This window comes from Lichenostomus cassidix, unplaced genomic scaffold (genome assembly GCF_008360975.1).
Source record: "Lichenostomus cassidix isolate B80296 unplaced genomic scaffold, HeHo_3.0 HiC_scaffold_748, whole genome shotgun sequence".
Taxonomy (NCBI): Eukaryota; Metazoa; Chordata; class Aves; order Passeriformes; family Meliphagidae; genus Lichenostomus; species Lichenostomus cassidix.
In genome coordinates, this window is record NW_028147985.1 from 45,892 (window position 1) to 68,276 (window position 22,385).

Consider the following 22,385-nt stretch of genomic DNA (forward strand, 5'->3'; position numbering starts at 1 on the left):
GATCACCTCATGACTGTATCATGGTCATGAAATGGTCATGTTCACGGTCATCTCATGGTCAACTCACAGTCATGGTCATTTTCTGATGACAATCTGTCTTGGTTTGAAAGACAAGTGTCTGCTAAGAGAGGTTGAACTCTCCCTTAGGACAGAGAATGTGATTTCCCTCCCTCCAAATTATTTTAATTCTGAAATCAAGGGCTTTCAGGCAAAGGTATGGGAAAAGGAATAACAGTTCTTTACTAGTACCTATAAACAAGCAATAACAATAATAATAATAACCACAAATAGAACCAGAAACCAATAGCAGATGACTTTTTGAGCTGCTGAGCCTTTTCCCGTGTGGTGTAATTATGGTTGCAAGCAGCAGGGGCGCTGTTGAGCTCCCGGCCGGGCAGGGCAGGTGCGATGACTGCCGAGCGGCTGCAGGTGGCGCTGTGGCGCAGGGTCAGGTTGGCCTCACACAGCTGGTCATGGCGGAGGGCTGAGGAGCAGGCAGGCAGCTCGGAGCAGCAAAGCGGGGCGGCAGGGGCAGGGGCTGGCTCTCTCCCGGGCTAGCCAGCGAGGTGACAGGGACTCTGCAGTCATGGCAGATGCCGCGGTCTCGTGCAGCAGAGCGGGGCGGGCGGCAGGGACAGCCGGACTCTCCCAGCAGCTGCTGCGAGAAACGCAGCCAGGAAAACGTGCACTTCCCAGTGGGAAAGAGGTTGAATCAAAGCTCACCCAGCCAGGAGGACAAGAGAGAGCACAGTTGCATTTCCTGCGGCTGCAGCCAGAAGCAAAGAGCAGTCCCTTTCCTCCCGGTGTCCCATGAACAAGTGCCAGTTCCAGCAGCCGGCTGCCTCCTTCCCTTGCCCCACCCAGCACACCCTTTTGTCCCTTACAAAAGAGTTGATGTCTCTAATCACCCAGCTATCTGTTGCTTAGTAACAGGGATGGAGAAAAAATTCCAATGCCCCCAACCTCCAACACCATCCTCTCATGTTCATGGTCATCTCGTTATCACAATCAGGTCATTCTCATGATCACAGTCATCTCATGATTCTGATCACCTCATGGCTGTGTCATGGTCACCTGATGGTCACAGTCCTCTCATGGCCATGGGCATCTCATGGTCAACTCATGGCCACAATCATATCTTGCTCATCTCACCATCATAGCTCAGCCATCATCATGGACATCTCATGGTCATGGTCACGGTCATTTCCTGATCACCATCATCTTGTGCTCATGGTCATCTCATTGCAATGGCCATCTCAGGGTCATGATTGTGTCATGGTCACCTCAAGGCCATGGTTGTGCCATGGCCAACCCATGGTCATCTCTTGGTCCCAATCATCTCATGGTCAGGGTTGTGGCTGTGTCATGGTCACAGTCATGGTCATCCCATGGTCATCTCACAGTTGTGTTTTGGTCATCTCATGGTCACTCTCACCTCATGCCCATCTCGTGCTCGTGTCATGGTTATGGTCATGGTCATGGTCAGGGAAGCTCTCTGAGATCCCAAACCTGGACTTTGGGACACTCAAGGACCACTGGGGACAATGAGGCCTGGCCTGACCCCTCCCCCCATCCCACTGCCCCTCCAGGAGCCCAGTGTGGCCAAACCCCTCCTGGGGACACCTCAGACATGGGACACAGAGCAGGAAATGAATCCTGGGGATGGAGCTGGGCATGGGAGGCAAGTGTTCACCTGCTCCTGGTGTCCCCAACCTGCTCCTGGCGTCCCCAGCTCGATCCTGGTGTCCCAAACCTGCTCCCAGTGTCCCCATCTTGATTCTGGTGTCCCCAGCTTGATCCTGGTGTCTCCATTCCCATTCCTGGAGTCCCCAACCTGCTCCCAACGTCCCCATCCCGGTCCCCAGTGTCCCCATTCCCATTCCTGGCACCCACAGAGGAACTGCTGAACACCAGAGGAGGGAACCACAATTTATTGCCCCAAACAGAATTTATTTCCCCAAGCAGGATTGATTGCCCCAAGCAGGATTTATTGCCCAAAGCAGGATTGATTGCCCAAAGCAGGATAATTTCATACCAAAATTAAAGCATTTGGAATAATTGCGGTTCTCAGCTTTCAAACACAGAAAATGGGAAGTTGATCCATCGGGAAAAGCTGCAGCATGGGTAGGAGCAGTGGGATGAGCTTTGCTGAATCTGCTGAATCTGAAGACAGAAGGGGCTGGTTCCAGCTCCAGGGATGGCTCAGGTGATTTGTACTGGGATGAGAGAGGGTCACAGTGTCACCCTGTCCCTGTCCCCATCCCACGAGATAGACCTGACTGTGGAGCTCATGGAGAGCAGGAATTGCTCTGGAATCACACCTGATCCAACTCCATCCATCCCACCTGATCCTGATCCTGATCCATCCATCCCACACCAATCCCAATCCATCCATCCATCCATCCCACACCAATCTTGCTCTATCCATCCCAATCCATCCATCCCACCCCAATCCCAATCCATCCATCCCATCAAATCCTGCTCCAGACTCCCCCCCTGATCCCACTCCACCCATCCTGCCCCAATCCCCCTCAGGAATCCCACTCTGATCCTGCTCCATACCTGCAGTAGAGCCCTTGGTTCCCATTTCTGTTCCTGCAGAAAGAGAAGATCCATGAGATTCCAGCACGGATCACACTCTGGGATTAACCCGAGGATCCACCCTGGGATCTGCACAGAGGGGATCCAGAGCTGGATCCACCACTGGTACTCACCGGCTGGTGGGCTGTACCCAGAGTTCTGCTTCCTCCCTGTGGAAAAACAGTGGGATCAGCACCCATGGTGTGGGATTCCCGGAACGCTGCCGGGTGGATCCGTGCCCTTCCCGACCCCCATCCCGTGGGTTACCGGATTGGAACTTCCAGACGCCGAATCCAATGCCAACGACAAGGACAGCAGCGATGATGCACAGAGCAATCATCAGGGTGAGATTCCCGGATTTGGGCTCTGGGAAATGCAGAACAGTGAGGAGGAGGAGGGGAATCCCCATTTGGGAATTCCCAATTCCCTATTCCCACATTCCCAATTCCCAGCCTCACCCCAGCTGAAGATCCCAGGCTCCAGCGTTCCGGGATGCTCCACCCGGCACCGGTACTGCTCCCGCTCCTCCGGCCGCGCCTCGATCCTGGCCCAGGTGTGGAAGGTGCCGTCGCTGTTGGGAACGATCCCACCCCACTCTGTCTCCTGATCCCAGATTTCGTCCCCCTTCATCCAGTTGACTGTGATGTCTCTGGGGTAGAATCCATACACGTGGCAGGACAAGATCAGCTTCCCGTATTCCTCTTTTCCAGACACATGGACATCGGGGCGTTCTGCAATGGGATAATGGTGAGATGGATCCATGGAATTCCAATGGAAACGGGATGGGGGTGAGATGTGCCCATGGAATTCCTACAGGAACAGGATGGGGGTGAGATCTGCCCATGGAATTCCCACAGGAATGGGATAGAGGTGAGATCTGCCCATGGAATTCCTGCTGGAGTGGGATGGGGGTGAGATCTGCCCATGGAATTCCTACAGGAATGGGATGGGGGTGAGATCTGCCCATGGAATTCCCACTGGGACAGGATGGGGGTGAGATGTGCCCATGGAATTCCTACAAGAATGACGGTGCTCCCAAATCCTCCATTCCCAGATCCCAACTCCTCCATTCCTAAATCCCAAATCTCCCCAGGAATTCTGCCCCACCTTTGCGCTCCAGCTCCTTCTGCCCATATCCGACGTATTTCCGAAGCCATTCCACACAGACGTGCTCCAGGTAATTCGTCCAATTCTCAACCTCGTTCAGTTCACCTTCCCAGCGCCTCCTGGTGATCTCAGCAGTATTGTCAGCTGCCACGAATCCCTTGGATCCCAACTCGAAGGAGATGAAATCCCGCCCATCGTAGCCATACCGATAGGATCCACGGATAGTCTCATCAGACATGAGGTCACAGCCACAAACCATCTGCCATGTGTGGAGACCTGGGGGGGAGGATTGTACCCACAGAGACCCATGGAATTGTGTCCCAGCCCCACAAATCCCATCCCAGCCCCTTGGAGCCCCATGGAGGCACATCAGAGCCCCACAGATCCATCCCAGCCCCACAGATCCCATCTCAGCCCCACAGATCCCATCCCAGCCCCACAGATCCCATCCCAGCCCCACAGATACCATCCCAGCCCCACAGACCCCATCCTGCCCCACAGATCCCATCCCATCTCAGCCCCACAGATCTATCCCAGCCCCACACTTCCCATTCCAGCCCCACAGATCCCATCCCAGCCCCACAGATCCCCTCTCAGCCCCACAGATCCCATCCCAGCCCCACAGATCCCATTCCATCCCATCCCATTCCAGCCCCACAGTCCCCATTCCAGCCCCATAGATCCCATCTCAGCCCGACAAATCCCATCCCAGCCCCATAGATCCCATCCCAGCCCCACAGATCCCATCCCATCCCAGCCCCACAGATGCCATTCCACTCCACAGATCCCACTCCACCCCACAGATCCCATCCCATTCCATTCCAGCCCCACAGTTCCCATCCCAGCCCCACAGTTCCCATCCCAGCCCCACAGATCCCACCCCACCCCACAGATCCCATTCCATCCTAGCCCCACAGATGCCATTCCCGCCCCACAGATTCCCATCTCAGCCCCACAGATCCATCCCAGCCCCACAGATCCATCCCAGCCCCACAGATCCCAGCCCACACCACAGATCCCATCCCATCCCATTCTAGCCCCACAGATCCCATCCCATCCCAGCCCCACAGACCCCATCCTGCCCCATCCCACCCCACAGCTCCCATCCTGCCCCATCTCACCCCACAGCTCCCATCTCAGCCCCACAGTTCCCATCCCAGCCCCACAGATCCCATCCCAGCCCCAGCTCCCCCACTCACCCCCGCTCTGGTTGTATCTCTCCCGCAGTGTCTCCAGGTCAATGGCAAACACATGCTGGGTCCTCTCAGCAATCTGGGTCTGCCTATCCCAATATCCCGGCTCAGCTCCATCCTTTATCCACTGTGTCTGTGGCTCATCCCGGCCTCTCTTGCTGTCATACCGTGTGATGGGAATTCCATCCACATACCCCATTATCATGAACTGTGGGATCCCCGGGCTGGGCTCTGACACTGCCACAGCCAGGTTACGCAGGGAGTGCAGAACTGGGGGGACACAGAGATTTGGGGGGTCTGGGGGGTCATGGCTCAATGAAAGGGGGAATGGGAGAGCTGGGAAGGGGTTTGGGGATCTCATGACCAAGAGCTTGGGGTGCAGGGAGGGATGGGGGAGTCCAGAGAGTTCCTGTGCCAAGGAAAGGGGGTCCAGGGGTCCCTAGAGCCGAGGAAAGAGGGGTCACAAGATGGGGAGAGCTGGGAATAGGGGTCCTGGAGATTCTTGATGCACAGGAAAGGGGCGCTGGGAAAAGCCGGAATTTTAGGGGGTCCAGGGGCTCTCAGGGTCAGGGGAAAACAGGGACTGGGGAAAGCAGGATGGTTGGGAAATGGGGTGCAGGGGGGGATTGGTGCAGGATAAGGGAGTGCAGGGGAGTCCCAGAGCCTCGGAATGGAAGTTCAGGGGGAAACTTCCTGGGAATTCCCCTGGATCCCCCTGGAACCCCATTTGACCCCCCAGGGACCCCCCAGACCCCTGCAGGAAGCACAGGGGGTGCAGAACTGGGGGGACGCAGAGCCTGGTGAGCTCTGGAGGCAGCCAAGGGTCAGGGAGTGGAACTGGGAGAGCTGGGAAGAGTCCAGAGTTCAAGGAAGGGACTGGGAGAGGAGGGATGGGGCTGGGAAAGGTGAGAGGATCCTGGGGTGCAGTTTGGGAGACAGGAAAGAGAAAGTGACCGAGGGAGTGCGGGGGGAGGGGACAGGGGAAAAGGGGAATTCCAGGGGAATTCACCTGGATCCCACTGGATCCCCACTGCGACCCCCGTGAGGCTCCTCTGAGACCCCCGGGAGCCACCTGGGACCCCCTGGAGCACCTTTTGGGAAAGGCTGGGAGAGGAGAACTGGGGGGACACGGAAATTCGGGAGGCCTGGGGAGGCGAAAAGCCGAGGAAAAGGGCGGGGCTGGGGTCTGGGAAATGCGGGATGCCCGGGAAGGGGGTGCAGGGGGGTTTGGTGCTGGATAAGGGGGAGCAGGGGGTCCCGAAGGTCGGAAATGAACATTCGAGGGATCGCTGACACCAGGAAATGGGGTTAAGTGGATTCCATTGCCGGGAAATGGCAGTTCAGGGGGGTCCCTGTGCAAGATAAGGGGGTTCAGGGGGTCCCGGTGCTGGGGAAGGGTATGGAGGGGAGTTACAGGGCCAATAATGGGGGTTCAGGGGGTCCCGTTCCCGGAAATGGAGGCTCAGGGGGGTCCCGGTGCCGAGGCTGTCTCCGGGCACATCTCGGTTTCGCCGCTTGGGAGACGCCAAAGTGACGGAGTGGGGAAGGAGAGGGCGGGGGAAAAGGGGAATTCCAGTGAATTCATCTTGATCGCCGCTGTGACACCCTGAGACCCTGTGACAACTGTAATAAATTACAATCAGTTTAGTTCACGAACTGTTTGAAAAAGGTGATAAGTCTTAAAATTGCCTTTCCTTTTATTTTTCTTTTTTTCTTTCTTTCTTTCTTTCTTTTTTTGCTGTTATAAAAACGAATCTTGTTAGGAACCCTGCCCAACCCCCATGAGGCAGATACAAAGGAATTTGGCTCAGGGGCCATAAAAAACCTCCCCCTGTGCAGCCCCTATGAGGCAGATACAAAAGGAATGTGGTTCAGGGGTCCAGAAAAACCTCCCCCTGTGCAACCCCCACGGAGAGACCATCCCAGGAGGCCCAGTAACCATCACCCAACGCAGAGCACACCAGCCCAAGACGTCTCCACAGCCAATCAAGGATTCATGAAGAGACGCCAATCAAGACATACGGGGGGAGTGGGGTACTAAAGGGTTATAAAATTCAGTCCTCTGCAGGCCCGAGGCGCGGTGCATAGAGATATGCTTGAATCTCTGCCCGTCCAGCGCTGACTTGACTGATATCCGCTTGCTTTTAATTAATAAATTTTTTTTAATTGGATCTACGTCTCTGATTGGATAATGAGGCTAAATTGATAACAAATTTTGGTGCCGTGACTCGGATAGGGAAATTCCTCTGGAGTTCCCCAAAGGGAGGCGCCCCGTCGTGATTTGACGGCCTGGAGGGGACACTCCACTGGCACCCCTAACCGACGAACCCAAATTTCGGATATCAGCCAAGGGTTCAAGGCCCCTGAAATTCCGTGCACAGAAGCCACAAGACGCCGGACAGCGGAGTGTGAGTATCGGTTGAGATACAGAGACACACACGGCGTGGGTGGTTGGGGTGGTTTTCCCGGAGTGCAGCGTGTGAGACGTCCATATGCGGACGAAGTGATTGGGACTCTCCAGTAGTGCAGTTCCTGTTCCCCGCGAGGGGTCAGGTCACGACCGAGAGAAAGCGAGTGTTGTGTTGTTGGTGCGTGTGAGGGCACTCCGGAAGATGGGACAGAGGGACAGCAAGCCTTCTGCCTCCATGAAGAAAAAAATGGGAGACTCCCAGGGATTCCCCCTTTCAGTCCGTTAGGCATACAGCTGAAATATTGGGCTGATGATCCCCGGACCCAGGGGAAGAGTAAAAATAAAATGATTAACTATTGTGTAGCAATTTGGGGAGGAAGACAGATTAGGGCAGACTCCTTATATTGGCCCGTCTTTGGATCCGACGAGGAATCTCTATGTCAAGCCCTAAATCTCTGGGTTAACAGCAAAAGACCATTTAACCCAGAGGAGAGCGACTATGCGGCTCTTTGGCTCCCTTACGAGAGGGGGGTGGGAGTGTTTGTGCTCCAAAGAAAAGACAAAAGAAAGAAACTTGTTTATACACCCCCACCATACGCACCACCTCCTGCAGCTCCACCACAGCGGGAGGCGGGAGGAACTCCCCCACCACAGCGGGAGGGGGGAGGTGCGGCTTTGTTACATCAGGAAAAGGGGGGTATAGCTCCGTCAGCCCGAGGAGAGGGAGACAGCCTGACTCCGGGGGGAGGTGCTGAGCCATCGTCTCCTGGGAAACGGGAAAGTCCCTTATCTGAGTATGAGGTCAACACTCTGCAGGGTCCGACTACCCAGAGCAGAGCTCAAAATTTATACCCTCTAAGGGAAGTGGCTATGGGGATGGTAAACCAAGAGGGGCGTGGCCAGGTACCGGGCATAGGGTATGTAGAAGTTCCTCTGAACTCCATGGATGTCCGTGAATTTAAAAAAGATATGGGGCATCTTTTAGAAGATCCACTTGGGGTAGCAGAGCGAGTGGATCAATTCCTAGGTCATAGTCTCTATACATGGGATGAGTTACAATCAATTTTGGGGATACTTTTCACCATAGAAGAGAGATGCATGATCCGAATCGCAGGCATGCGTATTTGGGAAAACCAGCACCCACAGGGTCCCATGGGTGATATAAAGTGGCCTTTGCAAAGGCCCAGTTGGGACAATCAAAACCCACAAGATCGGGCTAACATGCAGGACTTGAGAGCTATTATAATTCAAGGAATAAAGGAGGCTGTGCCTAGAGGGCAAAATATGCACAAAGCCTTTAATGAGAATCAAAGGAAGGATGAGGATCCAACCACCTGGTTGGAAAGGCTAAGGAAAAACTTGCAATTATATTCTGGAATAGATCCTGATAATCCGGCAGGCCAAACCCTTTTAAAAGTGCAGTTTGTGTCAAAGGGATGGCCTGACATTCGGAGAAAATTGGAGAAGTTAGAAAATTGGCAAGAGAGAGGGTTAGATGAATTGTTAAGGGAGGCACAGAAAGTGTATGTGAGAAGGGAAGAGGAAAGTTATAAAAGGCAAGCCAGAGTGATGGCCGCAGTGGTGAGGAGTGAACAAGGAAATGCAAGAAGGCAAGAAAAGGAAAGTCAGCTTCTTCGGTCTGAGAGCTTGCGGGCTGAGAGAGAGTTTCACCCCCCCCAGAGAAGGGAAGGAAGAGATATGAGTAAAGTTGTGTGTTTTTATTGTCAGAAACCGGGGCATGTGAAAAGAAATTACAGGCAGTGGATTTTGAATTACAGCCAAAGAGTAAAATTTCTATACGAAAAGCTAACTCATGAGGGCTTGCTAAAATGGACAGAGCAAGATGATGAAGCTTTTCAAGTTTTAAAACAAGAATTAATTAATGCTCCTGTGCTAAACCTCCCAGATTTAACAAGGCCTTTCTGTCTGTTTGTAAATGTAGATGAGGGCACAGCGTATGGGGTGCTAACTCAGGATTGGGCTGGGAGCAAAAAGCCTGTGGCTTATCTGTCTAAACTATTGGACCCAGTGAGTAAAGGGTGGCCCACTTGCTTACAGACAGTAGCTGCAGCCGCTCTGATGGTGGGGGAGTCAATAAAAATCACCTTTGGAAGTGAGATCCGGGTATTTTCACCACATGACATAAGGGGGATTCTAGCCCAAAAAGCAGACAAATGGATTACTGATGCCAGGTTACTAAAGTATGAAGGAATGTTAGTGGCATCACCTAAACTGACTTTAGAAACCACATCTCTCCAAAATCCGGCACAATTTCTATATGGAACCCCCTCCACAGAACCACTGACACATAATTGCCTTCGAACTATAGAAGAACAAGCAAAAATTAGGCCTGACCTCGAAGAGGAAGCACTTGGGGAGGGCAGAGAACTCTATATAGATGGGTCTGCCAGGGTGGTAGAAGGAAAGAGAAAATCAGGCTATGCAGTGATTGGTGAAGGCTTTGAAGTACTTCAGTCAGGACCCTTAAGTCCTGCTTGGTCAGCGCAGGCTTGTGAGTTATATGCCTTGCTGCAGGCATTAAAAATCCTGGGCTCCAGTAAGGGAACAATTTATACGGATTCTAAATATGCTTTTGGGGTAATACACACCTTTGGAAAAATATGGGAAGAAAGAGGCTTGATTACATCTCGGGGAAAAGAACTAATCCATGAACAGCTAATTAAAGAGATCCTAAAAACAGCCAGGAAACCAGAGCGATTGGCTGTGGTACATATAAAAGGGCACCAAAAGGGGATTAGTAAAACTATCCGGGGTAATAACATAGCCGACCAGGAAGCCAAACGTGCAGCTTTACTAAATATAAGAATTGTGAGTAAGCCTGGTGACCCCTGGAGACATCCCCGGTTAAGTTGTGAGAGCTGCAAACAAGATCCCGAAAGTGAACCCTGTTATTCCTGTCTAAAGGAATCAGACCCAATGGATGCATTTGTGTGTAGCTGCTACAATCCTTACAGAAACTACTGCTATGCGTGTAACACAGATACTGAAGATCATGAGAAACTTGCCTACAACCCTTACTGTAGAGACATAGAATATGTTGTGCCAAAATTACTAACATTTACTATAAAAGAAAAAGAGAAACTAACACAAACGGGAGCAATTGAAAATTCAGAAGGGAAATGGATGCTGGCTGATGGGAGGGAGATCTTACCCAAGAGCATGGCACTTCGGGTATTAAAGAAATTACATGAGAAAACACACTGGGGAACACAAGCCTTGGTGGACCACTTTGCCAATAAATATATGTGTCTAGGGGTGTACAACCTAGCTAAACAGATAACTATGGGGTGTATAACCTGTCAAAGAGTAAACAAACAGCATTTGAGAAAAGCAGTCCCAGGGGGAAGGGAGTTGGCTCATCGTCCATTTTCACATGTGCAAGTAGATTTTACTGATTTACCCCAAGTGGGATGATATAAGCACTTGCTTGTTATCGTAGACCACCTAACCCACTTTGTGGAGGCCATTCCTGCAACTAGAGCCACGGCACAAACTGTTACTAAAACTTTATTGGAACACATAATTCCCAGGTATGGGCTAATTGAAGTCATAGACTCAGACAGAGGACCACATTTTGTCTCTAAAGTATCTAAATTAGTTGCAGATGCACTGGGAATCCGTTGGGAACATCACACACCTTGGCACCCACAAAGTTCGGGGAGGGTAGAGCGTATGAATGGAGAAATAAAAAAACAATTAACTAAATTAATGCTTGAAACAAAAATGAGCTGGGTAAAGTGCTTACCGCTAGCTCTATTAAACATCAGGACACAGCCTCGCTCAGATGTAGGAGCGTCTCCATTTGAAATGTTGTATGGAATGCCCTTTGATGCAGAAATCCCTGCAGATCATCCTAAAATCTCTGATGCTCATTTACAAGCTTATATTAATCAGTTGTTTAAACGGAGAGAAAAACTACGACAAAAGGGCTTGGTAGTTCAAAGACCTCCCCTCTGGATACCGATACACAAACTTCAAGTGGGAGACGAGGTACTAATAAAATCATGGAAAGAATCCACACTAACCCCTCAATGGGAGGGACCTTATGTTGTCTTACTCACCACAGAGTCTGCCATACGAACTGCTGAGAAAGGGTGGACTCACGCCAGCCGTGTGAAGAAGTTCACCCGAGACCCGACGTGGCAGATCATCCCATCGCAACGGCCTGAGGACTTAAAGCTAAGGCTTAAGAAGCAATAAGCTTCCTATAACTCACATGAATCTTGTCAACATTCATTTAAAGAAGCCTGTTTACAGTTATAGATCTGGATATGCTCTTAGCCTATATGCACAAGATTATGTGGTTAAATGTTATGATACTAATTGTGATTGTTATCCTTTTGTGTGCTTTGTTTGCAAGGTATGTAATGAAAAGTGGTGGATCCATTGCAGAAAAGAGAGACCCCCATCAGGGGTTTGTCTCCCTTGCTATAAAGCAGAAAGAGCTGAGACAATGCAAATGTTATAATTGGCACCTATCATGGGCAGATTGGAAAAGGGGTCTAAAGAATGGTGGGAGACCTTCGCCCATGGCATTCACCCCGACTTGTACTGTTATCACTCCGATAAACCCAGACCCATGGTGGCCGAGCTTGTTAAGAGCGAATGCAGAGTCAAACTTGGGCACTTACCCTGCTCGAAAGGAGCAGTCAAACACACAAACTGGATTAGTTACCAGAACCGCTGGAAGCAGCGGCACAGGTGCTTCACAGAGGTGTATCCTTGCTGCTGAGAAGATAGATACCCCTGTGGCTGGAAGCAACCCAGTCGACAGGCGAAGCAGAAGTGAGAAACCAAATGTGAGAATGCAACCTGGAAATAAGACTCTGAACTTCCTTTTCACGAAACGGAGTGAACCGGGGTATTTGCCAATCAAATTGGAGAATAATCTGACATTGTTTAAAATATCAAAGGCAGTGAGATCCTCCACTCAAGCCTTGCAAATATATTATGTGTTACTGATAATAGCCTGTTCCATGCCATGTAGCAATGCAGCTTTGACACTCTCACACCACCCACACCAACCATTTAAGTGGACACTAGGCAGGTTAGACAAATCTACTGTAATACAAACCCACAGTTTTCACCGTCACCTCGTGTGACATGGTTGATTACTCACCCTGTGAAAACCCAGAAGCACGAGCAAAAGGATGGGTGGGACCAAGAGCCTTTTACATGTGCCCTAATCCAAATCCAGCAGACACTAAGAGGGGCCAGATTTGGTGTGTCAAACAAAATTCGTACTGTGCATGGTACAGATGTGAAACTATAAACTCAGTTTATTCTCCAAGAGCCGGAAAAGATCAATTTATCACAGTCTGGTGGGGACCATACGGGTGCAAACCACCTAGATATAACAAGGGACCTTCTGCCTATGATCCATATGCCAGGAGTGGTTTAGAAGAACAGAAGGGAGTTCCTTGTCAATTTGCAGATATACATGTGGAACAACCCGATGATCCAGGGTGGATAATTGGAAAAAAATGGGAGTTTAGACTTTGGATTCCAAGCAATAATCCCATTAACGAACCGGGAAATGGTCTCAGTCACGATCCGAAAGGCCTCTTTTACATAAAAAAGAAATAGTCCTTCCAGACCCACAACCTATAAGTCCAAACACAGCAATCAATCCACGGAATATGCTACCAGAAACTAACATCACAGATTCAGATAATCTATGGAAATTAGTAAAAAATAGCTACTATGCTTTAAATGCTACTAATCCTAACTTAACAGAACATTGCTGGCTTTGTTATAGCTCTAAACCACCCTTTTATGAAGCTATTGCTATTGATGGAAGAGAGACTAAAACCAATGACAGCAATCCTACCCAGTGTAAATGGAGAAGTGATTTAAATATAAGAACTGGAATCACCTTAGCACAAGTAACTGGAACTGGCACCTGCATCGGTCGAGTGCCACAAGAAAAACAAAGCCTGTGCAGTAAAATTGTGGAAAATCCTAACAATCAACAACCAGCTAAATGGTTGTTACCCGCAAAAAAATGCACATTGGGTTTGTGCCAGTGTTGGAGTCACCCCATGCATACCCTCGAATGCTTTTAAAACCACGGATCATTGCATTCAAGTCATGATTATTCCCCGACTTACTTACCACTCTAATGAATATGTGCTGGATCATCACATGATACCAGAACACCCTATAATAAAAAGAGAGCCGATCACAGCTATAACCATTGCCACTTTATTAACATTGGGAGCTACTGGAGCTAGCACTGGTATAGCTTCCCTCGTACAACAAGGAAAAGAGTTTTCCGCACTAAGAACAGCAGTTGATGAGGACCTTGTAAAAATCGAAAGTTCTATTACTGCGTTAGAAAGTTCTCTAAGATCTCTGTCTGAAGTTGTATTACAACACGGAAGGGGTTTAGAGGTTTTGTTCGCACATGAGGGTGGATTGTGTGTAGCTCTAAATGAAGAATGCTGTGTGTATGCTGACCATACTGGAGTAGCCCGAGATGCAATGGCAGAGCTACGAAAAGGACTAGAAAAGTGTAAACGAGAAAGAGAGGCCACACAAGCATGGTATGAAAATTGGTTCCAATCTTTTCCCTGGTTAACAACCTTACTATCCACTATTGCTGGACCCCTAATTATGTTAATCCTAGCCCTAACGTTTGGACCTTGCATTTTTAATCGTTTAATTACACTTGTTAAAAACCGTTTAGAAGCAGCACATCTATTGCCTATTACAATACAGTATGAGGACATTCCAGTTAATGAAGATTCGGCTCTCGAAGATGAAGATGACTTATAAACAAGTTAGTCATCACTGTCAGAGCCTAGATTATCATCCAGACAAATTCGTGAACTAAATGAACATGAGAGAGGGGGGATTGTAATAAATTACAATCAGTTTAGTTCACGAACTGTTTGAAAAAGGTGATAAGTCTTAAAATTGCCTTTCCTTTTATTTTTCTTTTTTCTTTCTTTCTTTTTTTTTGCTGTTATAAAAACGAATCTTGTTAGGAACCCTGCCCAACCCCCATGAGGCAGATACAAAGGAATTTGGCTCAGGGGCCATAAAAAACCTCCCCCTGTGCAGCCCCTATGAGGCAGATACAAAAGGAATGTGGTTCAGGGGTCCATAAAAACCTCCCCCTGTGCAACCCCCACGGAGAGACCATCCCAGGAGGCCCAGTAACCATCACCCAACGCAGAGCACACCAGCCCAAGACGTCTCAACAGCCAATCAAGGATTCATGAAGAGACGCCAATCAAGACATACGGGGGGAGTGGGGTACTAAAGGGTTATAAAATTCAGTCCTCTGCAGGCCCGAGGCGCGGTGCATAGAGATATGCTTGAATCTCTGCCCGTCCAGCGCTGACTTGACTGATATCCGCTTGCTTTTAATTAATAAATTTTTTTAATTGGATCTACGTCTCTGATTGGATAATGAGGCTAAATTGATAACAACAACCACTTGGGACACCCTGGGACGATCCAGGACACCCTGGGACCCCCTTTCAGAAAGTGCCGGGAGTGGAGAACTGAGAGCACACGGAAATTTGGGGGATCTGGGGGGTCCAAATGTCGATGTAAAGGGAAGGGCTGGGGTCTGGGAAAGGCGAGATGGCCGGGAATGGGGTGCAGGGGGTCCCAGGGCCGGATAAGGAGGTACAGGGAGGTCCCGGTCGCCGGAAATGAACGTTTAGGGGGGTCCCTGTGCCCAGGAATGGGGGTCAGGGGGGTCCCGGTGCTGGGGAAGGGAATGGAGGGAGGTTACCGTACGGAAAATGGGGGTTCAGGGGGTTCCCGTGCCCGGGAAAGGAGGTTTAGGGAGTTCCCGGTGGCCGGAAATGGAAGTTCAGGGGTCCCGGTGCTCAGGAATTGCGGTTCAGGGGGTCCCGGGGGTCCCACTCACCTCTCGTCGCTCCCCCCGGGGCCCCCAGGAGCCCCAGGAGCCCCAAGAGCACCCCCAGCCCCAGCGCTGGAGCCATCGCGCTGCTCCGCTGCGACCCGCCTGGCCCCGCCCACTGCCCTGGCCCCGCCCCAGCACAGCCTCCTGCCCCGCCATTGGCGCAGCTATTTCCTGCTCGCCAATGGGAGCCCGGCCTGATAGTGACGTCACCGGTCGCCGGGCAGATCCGGAACTCGCAGGTTGAGACCGAGAGAGGGCAGGGCGGGGAGGGAAAGGGGAAATCAGAGAATTCATGTGGATCCCACTGGATCCTCGCTGTTCCGGCCTGGGCTCCTGCCGGGGCTGCAGGGGAGTCCCTGCTCCATCCCGGCCTCAGCCCCAGTTCACAGCACCTTCAGCTCCAGGTCACACCGAGCTCCCGGCGGTTGAGGGCAGCAGCGATTCTTTGTCCTCCTGCCCGGGCCGGCACAGCGCCAGAGCTGCTGCTCAGCCGAAGGTTCCGAGAAATGCCCAAGTTCCGGGAAAGGGAGGTGACTCCGTGTGTGTGCAGAGCCCGCGCCTCGCTGCCCTTGGCTGGCTGTGCTGTCACTCGGAATTGTCCCAGCGCGATTGCTGCTCGGTGTCAGCGAGCGGGGACAAGGCCGGCGCCGGTGTCGCCCCCAGGCAGGCAGGCAGGGCTTTAGTGGGGCAGCAGCGGCGCCATGGTGGGAGCGTGTGTGCGGCCCGGGAGCGGCGGCAGCGGGCGGAGCCCGGGGAGGCGGCGGCGGAGCTCGGAGAGGCTGTCCCAGCGCAGGTGGGAGCCGCGCTGGCTTGTGCCGGGGCTCGGGGCTCGCTGCGGGCGGATGGAGGGGATGGAGGGGGCGGCAGGGGGGCTGTGGCGGCTTCCTTCTCCCGTCTCCCTCCCTCCCTCCCTGGCTGTGGCGCCGTGTTGCCGCTGGCCTGAGGCCGCTGAGGGAGCGGCTGCCCGCGGTCTCCTTGCCGCTGCTGCCTCGGCAGGAGGCGGTGCAGGAGCAGCGCTGGCTCGTCCCGCTTGCTGTCGGTAGCACAGAACAGAACATCACATCACAGAACAGAAGAGCGCAGAACAGAACAGCACATCACAGTCCCATCCCCGGGACTGTTCCCGGCCATGCGGCACTGGTCTGGGCGCCCCTGGTGCAGCGGGACATGTCCGTGCCCAGGGCTGGCATGGGTTGGGATGAACTTGAGTGTTTCTGCCAAGCCAAGCGCTCTGGAGGAGAAAGAGCAGCTTGGGGCATTCCGCGGATCCCGTCCCATCGTCTCGGTCGCACATTCCCTGCCAGGCTCTGCCTCTTGTCTCAAACATATACCGACCGGGTGCTGCCTCCGCTCGCTGTCTCTGGGCTGCGACCCTCAGGGCAGGGCATGCAGGGGACAATGCTGAGCCCCTCAGGGCTGCTGGTTCTTTTCTTGTCCCCCCGGCAGGCTGAGCCCGATCCGCAGCTGCCCTGTTCCCACACTCGGCAGCTCCCGGGCGCTGTCCCTAACTGTCCCTGCCTGTCCCTAACTGTCCCTGCCTGTCCCAGCCCGGAGCTGCACAGCCAGAGGGGTTGGGGCTGCAGGGCCGAGCTGGGCCCGGAGCTCTCTGACACTGTGTTTGTGTCCCCAGGAGCTGCCGGGGAGCAGAGACAGGGCAGGACTGAGCTGGCAGTGCCTTCCAGATCCAGCACCAGCCGGGGCCTCTCATCATGTACAGAGCCGCTGTTGAGATTCCCGAGGATGCCCTGGGTGCCCAGGATGGATCAGCAACCAGGGGGACAGAGCTGCCTCAGCTGCCAGATCCTGCTGGGCACAGGCAGGGAGAAGCTGCTTCTCTGTTGGGGCAGAGTGAATCGCAGCCCAGGGATGGGATTGGAGAGAAGTGCCAGGATGGATCAGCAATGGGAGTCACACACAGAAACACCCTCAGAAAATATCTGGGTGAGTGCAGGGCCAGCGCTGTGGCCTGTAGGGAGGGGACAATGGACAGTGTCAGCCCAGGGCTGGCAGGGTGTGGCTGTGTCCAGGGCTCTGCAAGAGGCCTGGTGCTCTGCTGGACTGACAGCCCTGGCCCTGGGCACTTCTCCTGCCCTGGCTGTCCCCACACCTGTGTCCCTTGTCCCTGTTCGTGCTGCCAGCTCAGTGAGTGGCACACGGGCTGAGGGTCCCTGCTGTGCTCCCTGGGCGTTGGGTGGGAGATGTGAGGGCTGGGCCTGCTCAGGACAGCTCCATGCTCACGGCCTGCGGCTCTTTCCAGCTCCTGTTGAGTGGATCAGATCCCATCCCGTGCTCACCCTGGCTGTGCTGACTCTGCTCCTGCTCCTGGCTGTGGCTCTGGCGGTGTCCTTGGCTGCTGTGTCAGGTAAGGAGGAACAGCAGCCTCAGCCCAACCCCTCGGGGCACTGCGGGCTCACTGCTCCCTCACGGCCGGGATCGTCCCTCAGCCCCGCTCTGACCAATCAGCGCGCGAGAACGAGGAGTGACGGCTGAATCAGCCAATCGGTGGGGCAGTGAGTTTGAGCGGGAAAATCAGCCAATGGGAGCTCGGGCTGCTCCGTGAGGGGAGAATCCTCAGACCTTCTGTTCGCTCTGCAGGGAGAAGACAAACTGACCCTCCGGTTACATCTGGCACTCCTCTGCTGCTGGCCTGTCCCCATGGCTGGGTTGGGTACAACGGGATCTGCTACTTCCTCTCGAGGGATCGTCTCACCTGGGATCAGGCTAAGGCTCGGTGCTCCAGGCTCGTGGCCTCCCTGGCTGTGCTCGAGGACTGGGAAATGGTGAGTGAGGGGTTTGGGGTGGCTGAGGGGAGCCTGGGGAGCTCCTGGGCCAGGGCTGCAGCTCCCATTATCTGCTCCTCTCTCCTTGCCAGGAGTTCCTGTTCCATTTCAGCAAGAACGACGATTACTGGCTCGGGCTGCACAGACAGGGCCAGCGGCTGCAGTGGGTGGATGGCAGCAACTTCAACTCCTTGTGTGTCCTGGGGGCACAGGCAGGGCCTGGGGGCACAGGGGCACAAGGTGTCTCCCTGAGGTTCCAGCAATGTCTCTGCTTTTTCCTGCAGGGTCAAGCTCCAGGGCAATGCAGACTGTGTGCACCTGGCTGAGAATTATCTGGGGGGACAGCCCTGCTCAAGTGACATGCAGTATATCTGCAGCAGACCCCAAACTCACCTGTAATGGGATGGAGAAAAGATCTCTTGCTGAGAACATCCTCAGGAGTGAGATCTGCTCGAGTGACATGAACTACGTGTGCAGCAGAGCCCAACGTCACCTGTAACAGGACATGGGCAGAGCACCTTCTGCACACTTGGCAGCTCCAGTTCTTCGCCTCTTCCTCCAGCACAAGGATGTCCTTCCTCAGCTGCAGCATCTGCCTTGTGCTGACTCTCAGGAGCACCTCAGTGCCTCATCTCTGGGTCACCTCAGTGCCACTTTATATGGTCACCTCAGTGCCACTTTATATGGTCACCTCAGTGCCACTTTATAATGTCACCTCAGTGCCTGATGTCACAAACACCTCAGTGGCTGATCTCAGGGTCACCTCAGTGCCACTTGAAAGGATTGCTGGAAAATGTGGCAGTTTAAATATTTTGTATAACTTTAGTCAAAGTTTGTCTTTACCCCAAAAATAGGAACTTTAGGTTTCTTTCCAGGGCATTGTTCTGCCAGGTGAGGTCTGATAAACTCAACATATCTACAAACATTCACCTCCAGTAGGGGTGAAGACATCTGGGCAGGAAAGCACTGACAGGGAAGAAATTGAAGAATGAAAAATCTGATTACCATCAGAGATGAGGAGATTCAGATCCAATGGGAAACTGAATACTGAGGGTTTGCTCAGCTTTGGAGCAATGAACACTGAGCCAATGCTTTTCTATGTCTTTGTACTGTATAAAATATTTAAATATTTAAAAAATCCATGTGTCATGGAATGATTCTCTCTGCACAGCCGGGCTGTGTGTGGATGAGATGATTTCTGTGGTACATCCTGACCAGAACTACATCCTGGCCAGATAATAAAGTAATGCCTTGACTCTCTAACATTAAAAATGTTGTTGGAGGGTTTTTGTTTTTCCTGCAGTTTCAGTGACATCAGGGAGGTACGAAATTGTCTCCAGGAGAAGGAAATGGGGATTTGGGGTTTGTTCCTGTGGGGGAAAGGAAAATGGGGATTTGGGGTTTGTTCCTGTGGGGGAAAGGACAGGGAGTTGTGGCAGGAGGTGCTGCCAGACAAAAGCCACCCTCGCTGCCCTAAGATGGTGAAAATAAAAGAGCAGGAGATCTCTGTGATCTCTGAGAGGTGGGAATTGATGAAATACCATAGAATAAATGAAGTGGGGAGAATTGAGTGATGAAAAGCCAGAGGTATCTGAAAAAAGACCCAAAATGTTCTGTGGAGCTGACTCAGCGCCCTGGGGCCTCACTTCTGCTACCCGCTAATTAGGAGCAATTTGTCAGGGTAATGAATGGTTAATTAATCGCTGTTTCGCCATCCCTGAGCCGCTTTGCTCCTCTGCCAGGCTCTATCTAGCTCAGCGCCTGCAGAGCTGCCCTGTGCTGGGTGAGCTCCGTGCATCGCTTTGGTTTCCCCAAAAAGCCAAAATCTCCCCAAACCCCTCGGGCTGAGCGGAGGAACGGACAGCGTTTGGGCAGAAAACTCCCAAATCGTTGTTCCCCAGGCTGGGAAGGACAGACCTAACCGAACCGATCCGGGAGCTCCGGCAGCTCCTCTCTGCCGGCCGCGATGGAACGGAGCAGGGGCAGCAGGGCAAGGGACGGGGCTGCAGGTGCCGAGGGGACACGAGGGACAGCGGGGAGGACGAAGAAGCAGTTAATGGCAAAGCAATAAAGCGATGAAGAGACAAAGCCGCACAATCCGCTCCGCACTTGGGATCCGCTCAGCCCTGCCATGGTTTCGCTCTCACCATGGCGCCGCCGGGGAAGGGGAGCGGGCGGCAGTGACGTCACCGCCCCTCGCGCCCCTCGCTCCTCGGTGAGTTGCTGACAAGATGGCGGCGGCGGAGGCAGCTTTGGGAGCGGGAGAGATTTGGGGATTCACGGTGAGTTTTGGGGGTTTTCTCTGGAGAACTGCGGGTTTTTTGGGTTTTTGTGTGGAGAACTGCGGGTTTTTAGGGTTTTGTGTGGAGAATTGCGGGTTTTTTGGGGTTTTGTGTGGAGAACTGCGGGTTTTTGGGGCCGCGGAGGGGTCTGGGGGGCTATGGGGACATTGCCGACATATCCGAGAAACCCCACTTCAACCTCCTAAAAATCCGTTTTATTTCCCAAAATTCGGTTTTGTTCCCAAAATTGTACTTCACCCCTCAAAAACCCACTTTTGTCTCGCAAAAACCTTCCACTCCCAAACTGTTTTATTCTTCAAAATCCCATTCCATCCCCTCAAATCCTACTCTTTTTCCCAAAAATACTCCATTTTAATTCCTCAAGTCCCTTTTATTCCCTCTTTGGGTCTGAAATTAACAATTCCACAGAGTATTTAAGCTGATTTATACCTGGATTTACCAATTGAAGAGAAGTAACATCTTGCAGCATTTACTCAGATTCATATGTGAATTACAATTCCCCAGAGCAGTAACAGCTAACAGCATTTAACCTGATTTATAGCAGAATTTAACCTGATTTATGCCCGAATGTGGCTATTCAAGAGGAGTCACAGCTAACAGCATTTAACCTGATTTACATTTGAATTCAGCCTCGTTTATACCTGAATTTAACAATTCAAGAGGAGTAACACCTAACAGCATTTAACCTGATTTGTGCCTGAATTTAGCAATTCGAGAGGAGTAACACCTAGCAGCATTTAATCAGATTCCATACGTGAAATACCAGTTCCACAGAGCAGTAACAGCGAGCAGCATTTAACATGAGTCACCCTGGAACTGTAAGGCTGAGAAGAGAAATCAAACCCATTTCCGCCCCTTGCCCCGATCCGGATCCGTTCGCTGCTGCGACTGCGCGGGGTGGGGATGGACTGGGGCCGGGGAGGGGCGGAGCGGAGGCGGGGGGGCTCAGCAGAGGCTGGAGGAGCGGCCGATTAGAGGCTGGGGGGCGGCGGAGCTCGGAGAGCAGCGGCAGCAGTGAGAGCAGCGGAGCCCGGGGAGGCGGCGGAGCTCGGAGAGGCTGTCCCAGCGCAGGTGGGAGCCGCGCTGGCTTGTGCCGGGGCTCGGGGCCCGCTGCGGGCGGATGGAGGGGGCGGCAGGGGGGCTGTGGCGGCTTCGTTCTCCCGTCTCCCTCCCTCCTTCCCTCCCTGGCTGTGGCGCCGTGTTGCCGCTGGCCTGAGGCCGCTGAGGGAGCGGCTGCCCGCGGTCTCCTTGCCGCTGCTGCCTCGGCAGGAGGCGGTGCCGGAGCAGCGCTGGCTCGTCCCGCTTGCTGTGGGTAGCACAGAACAGCACAGCACAGCACACGGGAGATGTCCGTGCCCGGGGCTGGTAGGGGACGGGAGGAACTTGAGTGTCCCTGCCAAGGGACGCGGTCTGGAGGAGAATAGCTTGGGGCATTTGGCGGGCCGCCAGGCCTCCCGCCTACCCGTACATGTCCACCATGTCCGCCCCCCTCTCCGTATTCTCCCTGCCAAGCTCCGCCTCTTGTCCTCAACCACGCCCCGAAAGGGCGGTGCCTTCGCTCGCTGTCCCTGAGCTGCAACCTTTAGCGCAGGGCATGCAGGGGACAATGCTGAGCCCCTCAGGGCTGCTGGTTCTTCCCCCCGCGGCAGGCTGAGCCCGATCCGCAGCTGCCCTGTTCCCGCACTCGGCAGCTCCCGGGCGCTGTCCCTAACTGTCCCAGACCGGAGCTGCACAGCCAGAGGGGTTGGGGCTGCAGGGCCGAGCTGGGCCCGGAGCTCTCTGACACTGTGTTTGTGTCCCCAGGTGCTGCCGGGGAGCAGAGACAGGGCAGGACTGAACTGGCAGTGCCTTCCAGAGCCAGCACCAGCCGGGGCCTCTTGTCATGTTCAAAGCCGCTGTTGAGATTCCCGAGGATGCCCTGGGTGCCCAGGATGGATCAGCAACCAGGGGGACAGAGCTGCCTCAGCTGCCAGATCCTGCTGGGCACAGGCAGGGAGAAGCTGCTTCTCTGTTGGGGCAGAGTGAATCCCAGCCCAGGGATGGCATTGGAAAGAAGTGCCAGGATGGATCAGCAATGGGAGTCACACACAGAAAGAGCCTTGGAAGATA

General features: G+C 53.1%; 2 protein-coding genes across 3 annotated transcripts in view; one reads left to right on the plus strand and one right to left on the minus strand.

Moving 5' to 3' along the window:
- LOC146420441 (C-type lectin domain family 2 member B-like) overlaps positions 1–18,793 on the plus strand; it is a 54,129-nt gene extending 35,336 nt beyond the window's left edge. The window contains exons 2-3 of one of the 2 annotated variants that reach the window (XR_014849143.1): positions 18,066–18,166; positions 18,258–18,793. The gene's annotated coding sequence lies outside the window, so the exon portion shown is untranslated. The remainder of the gene's footprint in view (positions 1–18,065; positions 18,167–18,257) is intronic. The other variant, XR_014849142.1, reaches the window with a different exon arrangement.
- Positions 1,916–15,327, minus strand: LOC146420443 (class I histocompatibility antigen, F10 alpha chain-like). The gene is made up of 8 exons (XM_085048271.1): positions 15,197–15,327; positions 4,887–5,150; positions 3,688–3,963; positions 3,039–3,311; positions 2,848–2,946; positions 2,715–2,750; positions 2,563–2,595; positions 1,916–2,216 (listed from the first exon to the last, which is right to left on the minus strand). Exons 1-8 carry the CDS (start codon positions 15,270–15,272, stop codon positions 2,203–2,205), a joined length of 1,071 nt encoding a protein of 356 aa, XP_084904397.1. The 5' UTR covers positions 15,273–15,327; the 3' UTR covers positions 1,916–2,202.
- Positions 18,794–22,385: the final 3,592 nt, after the last annotated feature.